The 16,535-nt window shown below is 39.0% G+C and overlaps 2 protein-coding genes across 2 annotated transcripts; one reads left to right on the forward strand and one right to left on the reverse strand.

Annotated features, from left to right (window-relative positions):
* The first annotated feature begins 331 nt into the window (after positions 1-331).
* Positions 332-10,771, forward strand: riox1 (ribosomal oxygenase 1). Its single transcript, XM_052098164.1, has 15 exons — positions 332-417; positions 1,141-1,272; positions 1,347-1,501; positions 3,039-3,138; positions 3,308-3,421; positions 4,837-4,943; positions 5,051-5,158; positions 5,737-5,771; positions 5,918-6,096; positions 8,315-8,419; positions 8,523-8,664; positions 9,851-9,971; positions 10,100-10,199; positions 10,282-10,368; positions 10,462-10,771. The coding sequence occupies exons 1-15, from the start codon at positions 346-348 to the stop codon at positions 10,528-10,530; spliced, it is 1,626 nt and encodes a 541-aa protein (XP_051954124.1). The 5' UTR covers positions 332-345; the 3' UTR covers positions 10,531-10,771.
* Positions 10,772-13,374: 2,603 nt separating this feature from the next.
* LOC127623712 (NADH dehydrogenase [ubiquinone] 1 beta subcomplex subunit 1-like) lies at positions 13,375-16,426 on the reverse strand. The gene is made up of 3 exons (XM_052098169.1): positions 16,278-16,426; positions 13,631-13,775; positions 13,375-13,522 (listed from the first exon to the last, which is right to left on the reverse strand). Exons 2-3 carry the CDS (start codon positions 13,768-13,770, stop codon positions 13,486-13,488), a joined length of 177 nt encoding a protein of 58 aa, XP_051954129.1. The 5' UTR covers positions 13,771-13,775; positions 16,278-16,426; the 3' UTR covers positions 13,375-13,485.
* Between the last annotated feature and the right edge of the window lie 109 nt (positions 16,427-16,535).

Raw genomic sequence — 16,535 nt, forward strand, 5'->3', positions numbered from 1 at the left:
GCGATAGAACGCTTGGCCAAGCGGACACGCGCGCCGCTTCTGTTCAGTGCACGTGCGTGCTTCCATCTAGCGCTCAGAGTGGAGAGTTACGATGTCTGTTTACATTTATTTCTGGTTTACTTTTGTCGCAATATCTGCCATGAAATTGATTTCAAATAATACAATCCTTGCACAATAATGCATTTTATGTGTTACATGCAATATGGACATAGGAATGGTGGATGAAAAGAGTTTTAAACTGTCTCCAGCCCTGTAGGTGGCAGTATATGCGCTGTTTGTTTGTTGGGTCTCTTGTAGAAGCAAATGCGTCTCACGTGTTTGAAGTGTGCGGTTCAGAGCTGACCCATGGAGAGAAAACACTTGTCTGCGTTTTCTATTTATCAGTCATTAACAGGAGGAACAGCTCCAAAAGAGCAGGTATAAATGTTTGTATGCACAATTATATCATTTCTGCATGATAAGGAGCTTTTTAAAGGTTAATATAAACATCGTATTGACAGTTACATTCAAAGTCTAGCAAATCAGTGCCAGATATTATATTACATATTGAATATACACTGAATACGCAACATGCAAACTGTGTGAAAGTGTTATAAGCATTTTGAGTAAGATTTGGAATCAAATGAAGTTGCATTAAGGGCATTTAGGCTCCAATAATAAATATTATTCCAATGTGTGTGGATTATATTTTATACTTAAATATGAGGACTCTTATTGTATATTAATATCAAGCGAAAAGAATAGTTAATTATCGTCGTCTAGTTTATAATTCCGTAAATGCTTATTTGCATTTAGAGGATCTTTGTGTCATTATTTTGCCTACTGTGTTTTGTACAGGCATCCTCTTCTGTCGCTTTAGGCTTCGAAATTTACCTTTGTTCTCTCACTAACAGAAAAGTGGCCTAAGTATTTTTTGGGTGGTATTGTACCGTGATATTAAACGCTAAATTAACGCACACCTTTAATTTCGAGATGCAAGTTACGTTATAAATATTTACAGAAAGAAATATAACTCCACAATTCAAAATGCAAGCTTATTTATTTATTAAATAAGCTTGCATTTTGCAGTTATTTTTTTCCTGTATATTTTTGTATGCGTATATTGTATTATTTGAAGTAACTTGGAATTCTGTGTTGCAGGTTGATGCTCCACCAGCTAAGAAAACCAAAAAGAAAAGGAATGGCATACAACCAAACAAGAAGACAATTAAAAAGAAAAGAAGTAAACATGGGCTGAAATCCACCGTTAAGCCGACCAGCAGTGATGACGTTGTAAGTGTCTAACTCGATAATGACAGATGCATCAATGCAGATCTCAAGCTCATGTGGTTTTTTGTATTTTCCAGGAGGAGATGTGTGCGAATGGTAATAGTGATGGATTTGACAGTCCGGGTCTTGAATCACTCTTAAAAGATCTGGCAAATGTAAACAACAGCAGAGAGAGAGCCAACAGACTGTTCCAGTGGTTCATTCATCCAGTGCAAGACAAAAGCTTCTTCAGGTATGAGATTGCACAAAGGTTATTATAGTGAACCAAAACGGAAATGAAATTCCAAACAATATCCTAGAAAAACTAAACTGAAACTATAATGCATTGCTTCAAAACTTAACTTAAACGAAATAGAAATTAATGGACATAGAATTTGGTGCGTGTGTGTGTGTATGTGTGTGTGTGTGTGTGTGTGTGTGTGTGTGTGTGCGCGCGCGCGCCCACATTTGGTTGTGTGCTCAATGTATCAAGATAAATGGATTCGTTTCTCTACATTAGTAAATCCTTCTCTGTTGTATATCTGACTAGATATAAACTTTTTAGACCTATGTGTAATCTGGACTGGCTTGGGAGTAGTTTAATTTAAAGAACATTACACAAAGGTGTCCCCTAGTCATTTACTCATCTGTGGTAACTGAAATAGAAAATATATTGATAGACTAAAATAAAAGCGAATACTAAAATGTATTGAAAAACTAGACCTAAATTAAACTAACAAACACAGTAGGTACAATAACTGAAACTAAACTAAATTAAAAACCCAAAACTATAATAGCCTTGGATTGCACAAAGACACACGCCCACAAAAGTTGACTACAGATGCAAAATATGTTTTTATCTTTATAAAGATATAATTAATGTATTTAAAACAGAATTTTAAAGGGATAGTTCACCCAAAAATAAAAACTCTCATAATTCACTCACCCTCATGCTATCCTATGTGTATGACTTTCTTCTGTAGAATAACTCAGCACTGAAGGTACATACAATGCAAGTGAAGGGTGAACAGAACTTTGAATCTCCAAAAATCACATAAAGGCAGCAAAAAAGTAATCCATATGACTACAGTGGTGAATTCCAAGTCTTCTGAAGTGATCCAAATGGTTTTGGGTGAGAACAGACCTAATATTGACATCAGCAGTCTCCTTGGCGATCATGATTTCAAGCTTGATTACACTTCCTGTAGTGCTCTGCTCGTGCTTCAAACACTAGAAAGTGTAATCAAGCTGTAAATCATGATCTGGTATGGCAAGATGTACAGTGAACTAGGAGTGACATTTCTTATGGGTTACTTTTATGCTACCTTTATGTGCTTTTTGGAGCTTTAAAGATTTGTTTACCATTTGCTTGCATTGTACGGACATACTGAGCTGAACAATTCTTCTAAACATCTTTGTTTGTGTTGTGCAGTGAGAAAAAAAAAAGTCTTACACATTTGGGATGGCATGAGGGTCAGTAAATGACCTGTACCTTTAAAACTCTCATAGTCACAAGGATCTTGAAACTATTATAATGCCACGTCTAATTACCAAATAAAAAACACATTCAAATGATTTGAGATTATTTTCTATTGTCAGCAGAATCATTGCAAATATGTTACAAATATTTTATATATTATCCAAAAAAGCGTGATCAATAAACTATAACTATTGACCTGGATGGAGCAAGGCAATTCACCCCAGGTTGTTCTACAGGGACTAAACCTGTAATAAGTGTACTGTAAGTCACTTTGAGTAGAAGATGAATTCTTTCTCTGTCCACATTACAGAGATAACTGGGAGAAGAAACCGATTTTAATCCAACGTCAGAATCCAGACTATTACAAAGGACTCTTTTCAACTGCAGAGTTCGACTGCATTTTAAGAAATGTAAGTGTTTTTTTTTTTTCTTTGTTCATTTGGAGGGAAACATTTTTCTCTCATCTCGCTGATGATGTCAGTGTTGTTTTCAGGATGGAGGGAATCTGGTTTAGGGATTGATGGAAACAGTTGTTAATGCGATCTTGCTCTCAGATGTAATGGTTAATGTAATGTTCAGGATGATGTTCAGTATGGAGTAAATCTGGATGTAACGAGCTACGCAAATGGCAAAAGAGAGACCCACAATCCTCCAGGAAGAGCGTTACCGTATACAGTGTGGGATTTCTATGAGGTACAGTGCATGCTCACATTCCCTTTAACCCATTGTAGTATTTCATCTGATTATTGGGTTTGAATCATCCAAGAATGTTGAATGCATATATTATGGTATTAAAATAAAAATGAATGAACATATATACAGTAATAAAAAATAAAAGCGTATTTTAAACTATTTTAAGGGTGTGTTCACGCTTGTAGTTCGGTTCTCTTGGTCCGGACCAAAACAGAAAATGATACATTTAGTCCTGTTTCGTTTAGCGTTCACACTGGCATTTTTAACACCAAACCTAACGATACAAAACCAAAGGCATCAGGAAAAAGTCACAACCTGATTGGACAGCTTTTATGACGTACGTTTTTTGACGGAACTTGCCGATCATCCAAAACAATCCTGGCTGCTGGGCGAAATGCGCTCGTTGGATTTTTATATGTATATATGCTGGTATTTGTACCAGCTGAGAACAAACGAAGAGTTAATAAAACACAAGGAAGATATGCTGCAAGGACGGCTTTACGGAGCGAAGGTGGGTCTGTGCCCATAGGTGATGTTGTTGCCAGTAATGTCTGGTAAGGACCTGTCTTACAACACACCTACAAGCCCTCAGTCCAGCCTCAGCAGCGAAGCACCATTCCTCATCTGTCAATCCAACGCTGCGTTAAAACAAGAGTTTAAACTTGTCAGTTATGTGCGGCTTTAAAAGGAAATAACTGTCCGATTTGAACATTTTAAAAAGCGGCTATATACACAAACATGACTCACGGCTCTTCTTTAATGTATCTGAATTCAACACAGATGAGAAGCAAATATTTGAAGGTCTTTTTATACAAGTACTCCACTAAAATGATAGATAACTCTGCTCGAAATGTTGTGTTTGTGCTATGATTGAATTTCAGCCTCATCTGGAAGAAACAGCGCACCGATTTATTTTCACGCTTTGTCTTTTATGACTTTTGCGCTGTAATGTCAGGCAGTAACACACTGACATTGTGATTGATGTATGTCATCATGAAACAGAGACCCTCCCCTCGAAATCCAATCACAAGTGGTCACAGGAGACACATTTAAGCGACCAGGTGTAAACGGAGATGTCTCGCCTGACCACATGTGATCGGATCACCTTAATACCAGGTGTAAACGGGTCTCAATGTTTACAAACTGCTGTACAGAATCGTCATATATATATATACACACACACTTGCTATTACGACTTCCTGTAGTCAATCCTAGTTGTAAAAAAAAACATGAATTTGTTCCTGTTGGTATTGGAGAAAATATCATGTAGATGCTGTAAAGGTGTTACGGTACAAACATTCTTAAATTGAAAAGCTGTAATATCAATATATTTAATTCTTCTGTGAAGTATGAATGTATGTTTTACTATAGTTTGAAGTTAGCAGTTTGTGACGGATGTTATTTTTTGTTGTCAGAGTGGCTGTTCTCTCAGAATGCTCAATCCTCAAGCGTTCTCTTCGACTGTGTGGCAAGTGCTCTCTATTCTTCAGGAGAAGTTCGGTAGTATGGCGGGTGCTAACGTGTATGTGAAAAGTATTTATTATAAACATTTTGAAGGTTCAATCTCTGTCTGCTTGTGAAGCAATCTTTTATGGTACTGTAGGTAATTTCTATCTGATATTTTTCCAGATATTTGACACCACCAGGAACGCAAGGATTTGCTCCTCACTATGATGATATTGAGGCGTTTGTTGTGCAATTGGAGGGCAAAAAGCACTGGAGAGTGTACAACCCGCGGTGAGTCATCAACAGGGTCCAAAATTAACACTCGCCAAGCAGGGCTGGACTGGTAATCTGGCATACCGGGCATTTTCCCGGTGGGCAGACGCACTTTGGTACCAATCAGGGGCGCGGAATGGCCATTGGGAGAACTGAGCGTTCCGGTGGGTCGGCAACAAAACCGGCTAAATGGGCCACGATAAGCTAAAATGAGCCACCGCGTTATGCAGAATGGACCACAAAACGCCGCTGCGATATGCAGAAAAGGACAGCGAATGCAACTTTTGGGCCAGTTGCTATGTAAAATCCCGGACCGATTTCTCTTCCCAGTCCAGCCCTGTTGCCAAGTGATAAATGTGAGGAAAAATTGGTTTTTGGTGAGGAAATATAACTTAAAAAAAAGCACTTGACTCACTGGTGCCAGAACCAGATTGGAAGGGGGGGGGCTGCAAACTCAGCAGTCTATGATATCATCATCATCATCACAACAACAATCATATTAAATTTCAATTTAAATAAATGTATTTAAAAAAAAATCTAAGTACAGGTGATATTATGGGTCTTTATTCATTTGTGGCTCTTTTGTTGTCCCTCAGTTCTGAAGACGAAGTTTTGCCACTGGTCTCCAGTCGTAAGTAAACAGTCTTTATGTTCATAAGTGGTCATATATACTGACTTAATATGTACAAACTTCACTTTAGTCCCTGTCGCCCGCATCTATTAATCCAGTCATTCTGTCTGGTCATAAACTCGCCTTGCGTTGCACTTCTCTTCAAGCTAATTTCAGTCAGGCAGAGATCGGGCAGCCCATCATGGAAGTGGTTCTGGAAGCAGGTGATCTGTTGTATTTTCCTCGTGGATTTATTCATCAGGGCGACTGTCTGCCTGACACTCATTCACTGCACATCACCGTCTCGTCCTATCAGAGGAACAGCTGGGGAGATCTGCTACTGAAGGTACAGCTCTTTACTAATTCTGTGCTTGTCCTTGTTGTGCAAACAGAATGTTCTGAGTAATACAATATGAATAGCATTGAATAAGAAAATATATTATTTTCATGACAATTAAGCACAACTGAACATCCTCCTCCAGTTGTAATTAGCCTGCTATAATGTGAAAAAATCTCATTCTCATTAACTTAATGTGAAAAACTAATTTTCATTACTATAATGTGAAAAGTCTCAGAAATGCACTCATTACCATAACATGAAGTCTCATTCTTGTTATTGTGCATTTGCGTTAAAGGCAATAGAACCCATTAAATTCAATGATGATGCCTACTAGTGTTGTCAGAAGTACTGGTTCTTCGGTACCAAGTTGGTACTAAAATAAAAAAGATGTAATGCTATCAGTGGTTCTACAGTTCCGATAGTCCCGACTTAATTTGGTCTTACTTACACATGACTGCTTTCAAATGCTCACTGCTTTTCAAGTGCTCTGTTACTCCTTTCACACTGAAATGCACAACTAATCAAATTCAAATCATGATATGTTCTAGTGTGATTATTAAACCGCAAAATGCTCCAATCTTAATCTGTATGAGCTGCATGAGCTTTAAATGAATGTGTGAAGCAGACCGCTCATATACTGGAAACTCCACACATTGAGAATCATTCACGTTGTATGACATGACAGAGCAGAGCACTTATTCACTCTGCAGCCTTATTTTTATATAATTGATTTAATTAAATCATAGCATTTGTACTTTAACGATCACACTGGGCCATGTAGCGAACAGTTTATCTTAAGTTAAACTTCCGTCAAAAATACACGTCAAATTAAAAGCATGATTCATATTAAAAGCTAAATGCCTGAAATTGCAACAGAAATATATTATAACTGTATAGTAAAATGTAATCCTCACTGTATAATAATAATGGCTTGTTCCTTGGCTCGTGGCTTGTTGAGCGCGTTACCGCGGAGATCTAGCACGTGTGGAGGCTTCACGCTATTCTCCACGGCATCGACGCACAACTCGCCACAAGAACCACATTATAGCGACCACAATGAGGTTACCTCATGTGACTTTACCCTCCCTAGCAACCGGGCCAATTGGTTGCATAGGAGGCCTCACTCAGCACACCCTGGATTCGAACTCGCGACTCCAGGTGTGGTAGTCAGCGTCTTTACTTGCTGAGCTACCCAGATAATGACATTAAATTAAACTTTAAACATGGAATTTTGGAAAAATAATTTGGCAAAAAAATAAAACCGATATCACTAGGGCCCTGCTTAAAAACAAAGGAAACATGCATATCTTTTTATTATTTACATTGAAATGTAACTTTAGTGTGTTCAATAGCACATTATCATATGAAAATGTTTATATATCAAAATTGGTATCGAGAACCATGAAATTTTACTAGTAATGAAAAAATTAAATGTTGCTACTGTGACAACACTGCTGTCAATCAGGGAAGCGGCCGTTGGAATCTCCCGTTCCATTTTGCGCTGCACGCGCTGGCGCAACTACTGTCAACAACCACATCCAGTTTCCAGTATCATCCTGTACTGAGGTGCACATCACCAGAAATGCATCAAAACGGTTAAAGACGTCCAATTTGTGTTTAAATACACCAACAATTAAAAAGAGCAGATGGGCGAAAGAACAGTATGTTGAGCAGTTTGTGCACACCAGAAGTGGCAGCAGCTGAATGTAACCTGATGGCTTAAAACTGAGTTGTTATTAAAAGGGGCACCAGAAACATGACAACAGCAGTCAAAGACGTCTGTGTTGTCCATGTTTATATACAAAAATAATTCAAAATAGTCCAGATGGGTCCCATTTGGTGTTTAGGTATAGTAAGACCGCAGTAGGCCACACTGTTTGCCCTGCTTTCTGTTTTTACGAACTGAGACCCAGGGCCAGTGGGCGGAGCCAAGGGTGTGATGATGTAAAGTAGGCATTGATGTTGTTGCTGCAGAGGCGGTCATAAATTAATGAATACCCTTTGTGACATCACACTATTATGGAAGTAGAGACTGATATGTTTTGGCAGCTTGTTTTCAATAAATGCTTTTTTTGCATTGGGGATTCATTTTGAGTTCTGAAATTGTTTTTTCAGAAAGTTTTTATAGTAGAAAGGCTTGACCTGACAAGTTACCCTGACATTTCTTAATGCAATTCAACCAAATGAATCCAAAGATTTAGAAATTGTTTGTTTGATTATGCAGTTAATGCCAGCAGCTCTGGAGAGCGCGATGGAGGAAGATGTGGAGTTCAGGAGGGGACTGCCGCTCGATTACCTTCAGTTCATGGGAGTCCAGAACTCTGAAAAGGTCCTTGTGTTTATATACCATAAATATACCTGGAGACATTTCAAAATGCATCACTTTCTTTTTTTATTGCTATCCCATATTCACACAGTTTTGTTGTTAATAGGAAGACCCACGAAGGGATAAATTCATAGCACATATTCAGGGCCTGGTAAAAAAACTGGTTAATTTTGCACCAGTTGATGCCGCTGTGGACCAGAAAGCCAGAGACTTCCTGTATGACTGTCTTCCTCCTGTACTGACTGCAGGTGATACTCGCAGTAATTAACCAAAACTAGATTTTTTAATTCTTTGCACATCAGTTTATATATATATATATATATATACACACACAGTGGCATGCAAAAGTTTGGGCATCCCTGATCAAAGTTTCTGTTGCTGTGAATAGCAAAGCGAGTTAAAGATGGCCTGATTTCCAGACCTGCGACTCCCGGCAGACAGAATGCCCCTCCACGTCCCCCGGCGGATGGCAGCTGCACTCCCCTGGGTGGACGGCAGTGTCGCCATTTCCTCAGTTCAATGGCGGAGATCAAGTTGAGGTATGTCCGTCCACCCAGGGGAGCGCCACTGCCATCCGATGGCAGGGCGACACTGCCGTCCACCCAGGGGAGTGCCGCTGCCATCCGCCGGGGGACGTGGAGGGGCATTCTGTCTGCCGGGAGTCGCAGGTCTGACTCCGGTCCGCCCGGGAAGGAGTGGCTGCCGTCCGCCTAAGAGGGTGTAGGAGCGATCGAGGACCACGCGACGGTGCATCAGAGATTGAGGCAACGCTGGGGAAGGAGGGCGGGGCGAGGGATAAAGGCGGCCGATGATGACGGTTTGAGAGAGAGAGAATGACAGACAGCTGCTCTGTGTGTTTATGTGCTTTTCGTTCAGTTTATTATTAAAACTATTATTTATATTGTCAAGCCGGCTCTCGCCTCCTCCTTGCCCATTAACCACTACAGGGTGTTAATAAGTACTTATTTAATCAACTTGATCTCCGCCATTGAACTGAGGAAATGGCTACCTGAAAACGCATTGCTATCTTCTTATAGACTTCTCCTGCTTTGTGGGCCTCAATTATTTTAATTTTCAGAGTGTTAGGAGCTGCTTAGAGGAGCCCATGGCTGCTGATTGTTGGGACAAGGTTTGAAGAGTATTTATAAAGCTTTGAAATTTGCATCACCTGGAATTTCCAAACGATGATTGCGAACAAGCCATAGCCCTAACAAGCTAATTAAGGTCTTGAGACCTTGGTAAAAGTTATCTGAGAGCTAAAACCTCTTGGGGTGCCCAAACGTGTGTGTGTGTGTGTGTGTGTGTGTGTGTGTGTGTGTGTGTAACACACTTTGTTATTGTATCAAATTAAGAATGATTGTTACAGTGTGTACAACTTTGAATTAGTTAAAGATCAAAACATCTTTTAGTCAAATGAATTAGTGTGTTTTGTAGAGGAGAAGGCCAGCAGTGTTTACGGGGCCCCTGCTCGCTGGGGAGACGGAGAGGCCATTGATGTGGCTGTTCAAATAAAGGGACAAACTCAAATTAGACTCATACGTGCTGGAGCTGCCAGGTAATGGAGATTCGCTCAATAAACTAATCCTCCTCTTTACAGAGTACTTATTTGTGCCAGTTGTATCTGTACTGTAGTGATTCTGAAACCAAAACTGAATTGATGAATTGCCATTTTCATCTCTATAGGTTATGCAGTGATGGAGATGCTGTGTCACTTCACTACACTACAGAAAACCCCAGAGTGTACCATAAAGAGGCACCCAAGAGCTTTGAGATACAAACAGAGGTAAACATGCTCTTTTATTTTAAATGACTCCAGTCCTTTGTCTTTTGGCTCTTGACTGATCCAGTTCTTGTTTTTGACTCAGCATATAGATGCTATGGAGTCCTTGATTCATTCTTATCCCAAGTTTGTCCCTGTGGCCAGTTTACCATGCGAGACAACTAAGGCAAAGGTATTGATTTCTTCATTAGTGACCTATTAAAATGGCATTTATTGTATTATGTGCAGACGTTATGCTCAGTTTAAACAAAACTCATTTTTGCAGGTGTCTCTGGCTGAGCTGCTGTTTGAGAAAGGACTGATCCACATGGCCAAACATTTGACTGCTGAATAAAAATGAGTTTGCTGGCCGAAGGAAATGACCAGTGTTCTGCATCATATAACTGTTAGATGCTAAAATCAGTTATCTGTTCAAATTACAGGTTTTTGTAATCTGAAATCATCCATTATGTTGAAAAGACATTCTGAATATTTCTTGCCTTTTTAAACAGTTCTGTGGCACATCAATGTTAATAACTGCATTGTGGTTTTACCAAATAAACACACTTTATTAATGTTAATGTGGACTGCAACAGTAGGTGATCAGGTGATATTAACTGGTGGTTGACTGAAATATATAAGATATAATGCCTATATACATAATGTAGTTTGATGGCAAAATACAAAATTATGGCAATTAACACTTGCATTAATTGCTGAAATTAAACTTTACAAAATATTTACTCAGAATTCACTCAAATCCAATTTAACAAGGCCCCTGGTATTTTGGAGATGACACAAGTGGCAAATAACCAAGGCAGATTCTCTCAAAGTGCCCAAATAATTCGCCAATCAATGTCCTTGTCGATATATTAGTTACTTTAAGAGAAGGCACTCCTCACTGAAACTGAAAATGCTGCTCAAGGCAACACAGGAACACCCAATCGGAAAATACACTCACAGACCACTTTATTAGGAACACCTGTACACGTACTTATTCATGCGATTATCTAATCAGCTACTAGTGTGGCAGCAATGCATAAAACCACGCAGATACAGGTCAGGAGCTTCAGTTAATATTCACATAAACTGTCAGAATGTGGGAAAATGTGATTTCGACCATGCTGTCATTCTTGGTTTTGAGTATTTCTGTAACTGCTGATCTCCTGGGATTTTCACACACCAGGATAATGGCCAGATTGGTCCAAGGTGACCGTAACCCAAATAACCACGTTACAACAGTGCTATGCAGAAAAGCATTTCTGAACATACAACATTTACATTTATGCATTTGGCAGATGCTTTTATCCAAAGCGACTTAAAGAGCACTTATTACAGGGACAATCCCCCCCGGAGCAACCTGGAGTTAAATGCCTTGCTCAAGGACACAATGTTGGTGGCTGTGGGGATCGAACCAACAACCTACTGATTACCAGTTATGCACTTTAGCCCACTACGCCGCCACCACTCCACAACATGTGGACATTGAGGCGAATGGGCTACAACAGTAGAAGACCCCTCTGGGTACCACTACTGTCAGCTTAGAACAGGAAACTGAGGCTGCAGTGGGCACAGGCCCACCAAAACTGGACAGTTAAAAGACTGGAAAAACCTATCCTGGTCTGACGAATCTCGATTCCTGCGGCGACATTCAGAATTTGGGGTAAGCAACATGGATCCATCCTGCCTTGTGTCAATGGTTCAGGCTGGAGGTGGTGGTTTAATGGTGTAGGGAATGTTTTCTGTGCACACATTAGGCTCCTGAACACCAATTGAGCATCGTTTAAATGCCGTAGCCTACTTGAGTTTAGTTGACCACGAGAATCCCTGTAAGACCACGGTCTACCCATCTTCTAACGGCTACTTCCAGCAGGATAACACATCATGCCACAAAGCACACGTCATCTCAAACTGGTTCCAGGAACACGACAATGGGTTCAGTGTACGCCAATGGCCTTCACTCACCACATCTCAATCCAACAGGGCACCTTTGGGATGTGGTGGAACGGGACATTCGCAGCAACTCGATGATGCTGTCATGTCAGCGTGGAGCAGAATCTCTTAAGAAATGTTTCCAGAACCTTATTTAATCCATGCCACACAGAATTCAGGCCGTTCTGGGGGCAAAGGGGCATCCTACCCAGTATTAGAGGTGTACCTAATAAAATGGTCACTGAGTGTAAATGGCTATTTTAACATGTTTTGCTGTTTCATATATACTTACGTAAAGTGAATTTTTGACCTAAAATATTTCATCCAACATAATGCAACAGAAACTGAGCATTTACTCCTTAAATTCATGGGGGTTTCGCCAAACATCACTGCATACACAGGTTTTTTGTGACCCGGCATGTATCTCTATAACAGATGGATCTACAAAATGCCTAGATAGTGACAAAATGTCCAATAATTTTCAAGACAATTAGTTTGAAAATTAGACTATTTTTTTTATATGTTTTGATTTTCTTATATCAAAGAGGTGATGCAACAAATATAGAATCATTCATTACTTTCACACTATAATTTCACTAGACGCAACTGGCTTGACACATACTGAGCAACAATTAACATATAAGCTACAAAAGTATTTCTCAGGGACTTTTTGAGTCTTAAATACACAGGATTTTTACATAGTACACCCATTTGACAACAGTCATATCATACTGCTCATGTGTTACACTTGCTATAGTTTACTTCCACATTGCTACTTCATCAAAGAGCAATGTCAAATGTAAATCAAGCCAATCACTGAAACATCTGATACTGATAATTCACCAATGCCACACAGAACATCAATGTGATATAGTAGTCATTTGTATGACTGTAGCACTCATTTGTCTTGTTACTTGGTGCGTAATTTAACACCTTTTACTTTATTTTTATAATTCTCAAGTTAGGTAAAGTAAGTTGAGTCTGGCCTAAACTATAAGGACCTTTAAAAAAAATACAATCTGGACAGAAGACCCCTTTCTTTGCTCACGATCTTAAAAAGTAAAAAGTATTTTCTAGAAGTCAAAACGTTCTAAATACAAAGTAAAAAGTTGTTATTAGCGAAAAATATTATGTCGACAATTTGAGCGATAATATGCGTTTGTATAAGCTGAAATCATCGTAAACTGTTTGATGCGCTACATCTTTTTGTCACAACCCATTGGATGGAAACAGTAATTGTCTGCTTTAAAAATAAAAACTATAAAGCTTTACAGAACTAAGTGAAAATTTATTGTGCCAGCTTGGAATCAGAGACACAGTGGCTGAACAGACAGTATACACATTATGACAGTAAACTGGGCAGAGGGTCCAATAAATATCACTTCCAGGTGAACTGCTCACCGGGCTTCAGTTCCCTGAAATCACACAGATAGAGATTCAGAAACATAAGCAAGACACGCATATGATCAAATATCACGCCACTATTTTCAAATATCTATATGAAGAGTATAAAGAGAGTTCACCTGCTGTATAAAGCACTCTTATTCCTGAATGCTGAGAGTTTCTGATCGTTCCGTCGGTCCAGGTAAACCCCGATGACGAAACCCAAAGGGACCAAAATATTGACCCAATGCTCCCGAAACGCTGCAGCAATGTTCACCATGATGCCTGCAATTAGAGGAAAGAGACATGATTTCATTTCAGCTCTTATATTTTATATTGCATTTCACATTATCCTGCAAATTTCATTCAAGTATTAAATAAAGAAGAGTTAATAAACACACAGTACTATTTATCTATCTGTCTATCCATCTATCATATTTATTAATATCACTTTCTATTCTATCTATATATTTCTATTCTTATCTGTCTGTCCATCTTATATTTAACTATCTCTCTTTTTATTCTATCAATCATCTATCTATCCCATCAGTCATATCTACATTATGTACATCTATCTATCTATCTGTCTGTCTGTCTGTCTGTCTATCTATCCCATCAGTCATATCTACAGTATATACAACTACCTACCTATCTGTCTGTCTGTCTGTCTGTCTGTCTATCTATATCTATCTATCCCATCAGTCATATCTACAGTATATACACTCACCTAAAGGATTATTAGGAACACACACTAATACTGTGTTTGACCCCCTTTCGCCTTCAGAACTGCCTTAATTCTACGTGGCATTGATTCAACAAGGTGCTGAAAGCATTCTTTAGAAATGTTGGCCCATATTGATAGGATAGCATCTTGCAGTTGATGGAGATTTGTGGGATGCACATCCAGGGCACGAAGCTCCCGTTCCACCACATCCCAAAGATGCTCTATTGGGTTGAGATCTGGTGACTGTGGGGGCCATTTTAGTACAGTGAACTCATTGTCATGTTCAAGAAACCAATTTGAAATGATTCGAGCTTTGTGACATGGTGCATTATCCTGCTGGAAGTAGCCATCAGAGGATGGGTACATGGTGGCCATAAAGGGATGGACATGGTCAGAAACAATGCTCAGGTAGGCCGTGGCATTTAAACGATGCCCAATTGGCACTAAGGGGCCTAAAGTGTGCCAAGAAAACATCCCCCACACCATTACACCACCACCACCAGTCTGCACAGTGGTAACAAGGCATGATGGATCCATGTTCTCATTCTGTTTACGCCAAATTCTGACTCTACCATCTGAATGTCTCAACAGAAATCGAGACTCATCGGACCAGGCAATATTTTTCCAGTCTTCAACTGTCCAATTTTGGTGAGCTCTTGCAAATTGTAGCCTCTTTTTCCTATTTGTAGTGGAGATGAGTGGTACCCGGTGGGGTCTTCTGCTGTTGTAGCCCATCCGCCTCAAGGTTGTGCATGTTGTGGCTTCACAAATGCTTTGCTGCATACCTCGGTTGTAACGAGTGGTTATTTCAGGCAAAGTTGCTCTTCTATCAGCTTGAATCAGTCGGCCCATTCTCCTCTGACCTCTAGCATCAACAAGGCATTTTCAGCCCACAGGACTGCAGCATATTGGATGTTTTTCCTTTTCACACCATTCTTTGTAAACCCTAGAAATGGTTGTGCGTGAAAATCCCAGTAACTGAGCAGATTGTGAAATACTCAGACCGGCCCGTCTGGCACCAACAACCATGCCACGCTCAAAATTGCTTAAATCACCTTTCTTTCCCATTCTGACATTCAGTTTGGAGTTCAGGAGATTGTCTTGACCAGGACCACACCCCTAAATGCATTGAAGCAACTGCCATGTGATTGGTTGATTAGATAATTGCATTAATGAGAAATTGAACAGGTGTTCCTAATAATCCTTTAGGTGAGTGTACATATATCTATCTATCTATCTATCTATCCCATCAGTCATATCTACAGTATATACATCAATCTATCTATCTATCTATCCCATCAGTCATATCTACAGTATATACATCTATCTATCTATCTATCTATCTATCTATCTATCCCATCAGTCATATCTACAGTATATACAACTACCTACCTATGTATCTATCTTTCTATCTATCTATCTATCTATCTATCCCATCAGTCATATCTACAGTATATACATCTATCTATCTATCTATCTAACACTATTATATTTAACTATCTCTCTTTTTATTCTATCAATCATCTATCTACTCTATTCCATCTCTCTTTCTATTCTATTCTATCTATCACAGTTATATTTAACAATCTATCTTTTTATTCTATCAAACATCTATCTATCTCTCTTTTTCTATTTATCTCTCTATCTCTTTCTATTCTATATCTGTCTGTCTGTCTATCACTCTTTTTATTCTATCTCTCTACCTAATATATAAATATAAAATCTACCTAAAAAACATTACCACTAAAAGGCAGGAACTCACTTTTACAGACAAAACTGAAGCAGAAATTCCCAATGTGCAAATATATCGCAATAATATAATTAAAATGAAAAAATCCTATAATAATAGAAATGTTCTATAATGTGTGTGTGCTTGTGTGAAGGTGACTGTTCTGGGCCTGTTTCAACACTATGTGCTCCGACAAACATGTCGTTGTAATGTCACTTACTAGCTTCAAACGCTTGTATAAACGTCTCACTTAAATGTTTCAAAGCAATTATTACATACAAAATATAAAAATGCGTGTGTCGATGCAACAAATGTGAATTTTGATCTAATTTACCTTCTGCTGGTTTCCTCTGTGTTATTATCTGCGGTCAGAGGAGACAGGACTATACCAAACGTCATCACGTCAGTTTGAGCCTTACAATAGTTTTATTACATTTATAGGAATTACTAAAACAAGTAATTTTAGATATACATTGAATATAATTGAAATTATATTTGTTAAGAAATAAATTAAAACGAATCGTTCTAATAAAGTAAATAAGCACGAGATTGTCTTTACCTCTCTCGTGCTGTCAGTGGTTCAGTCCAGTGA

Source organism: Xyrauchen texanus, chromosome 30 (assembly GCF_025860055.1).
Source record: "Xyrauchen texanus isolate HMW12.3.18 chromosome 30, RBS_HiC_50CHRs, whole genome shotgun sequence".
Taxonomy (NCBI): Eukaryota; Metazoa; Chordata; class Actinopteri; order Cypriniformes; family Catostomidae; genus Xyrauchen; species Xyrauchen texanus.

What these genes read in the sequence shown, in the direction of transcription:
- riox1 (XM_052098164.1), top strand. Translation starts at nt 346, where the DNA reads ATGGAGAGAAAACACTTGTCTGCGTTTTCTATTTATCAGTCATTAACA. An exon ending in TTTGCCACTGGTCTCCAGTC is followed by an intron (nt 5,772 to 5,917) that starts GTAAGTAAACAG and finishes CTTCTCTTCAAG; the next exon opens with CTAATTTCAGTCAGGCAGAG. An exon ending in GCGAGACAACTAAGGCAAAG is followed by an intron (nt 10,369 to 10,461) that starts GTATTGATTTCT and finishes TCATTTTTGCAG; the next exon opens with GTGTCTCTGGCTGAGCTGCT.
- LOC127623712 (XM_052098169.1), bottom strand. Translation starts at nt 13,770, where the DNA reads ATGGTGAACATTGCTGCAGCGTTTCGGGAGCATTGGGTCAATATTTTG. An exon ending in AAGAGTGCTTTATACAGCAG is followed by an intron (nt 13,523 to 13,630) that starts GTGAACTCTCTT and finishes GTGTGATTTCAG; the next exon opens with GGAACTGAAGCCCGGTGAGC.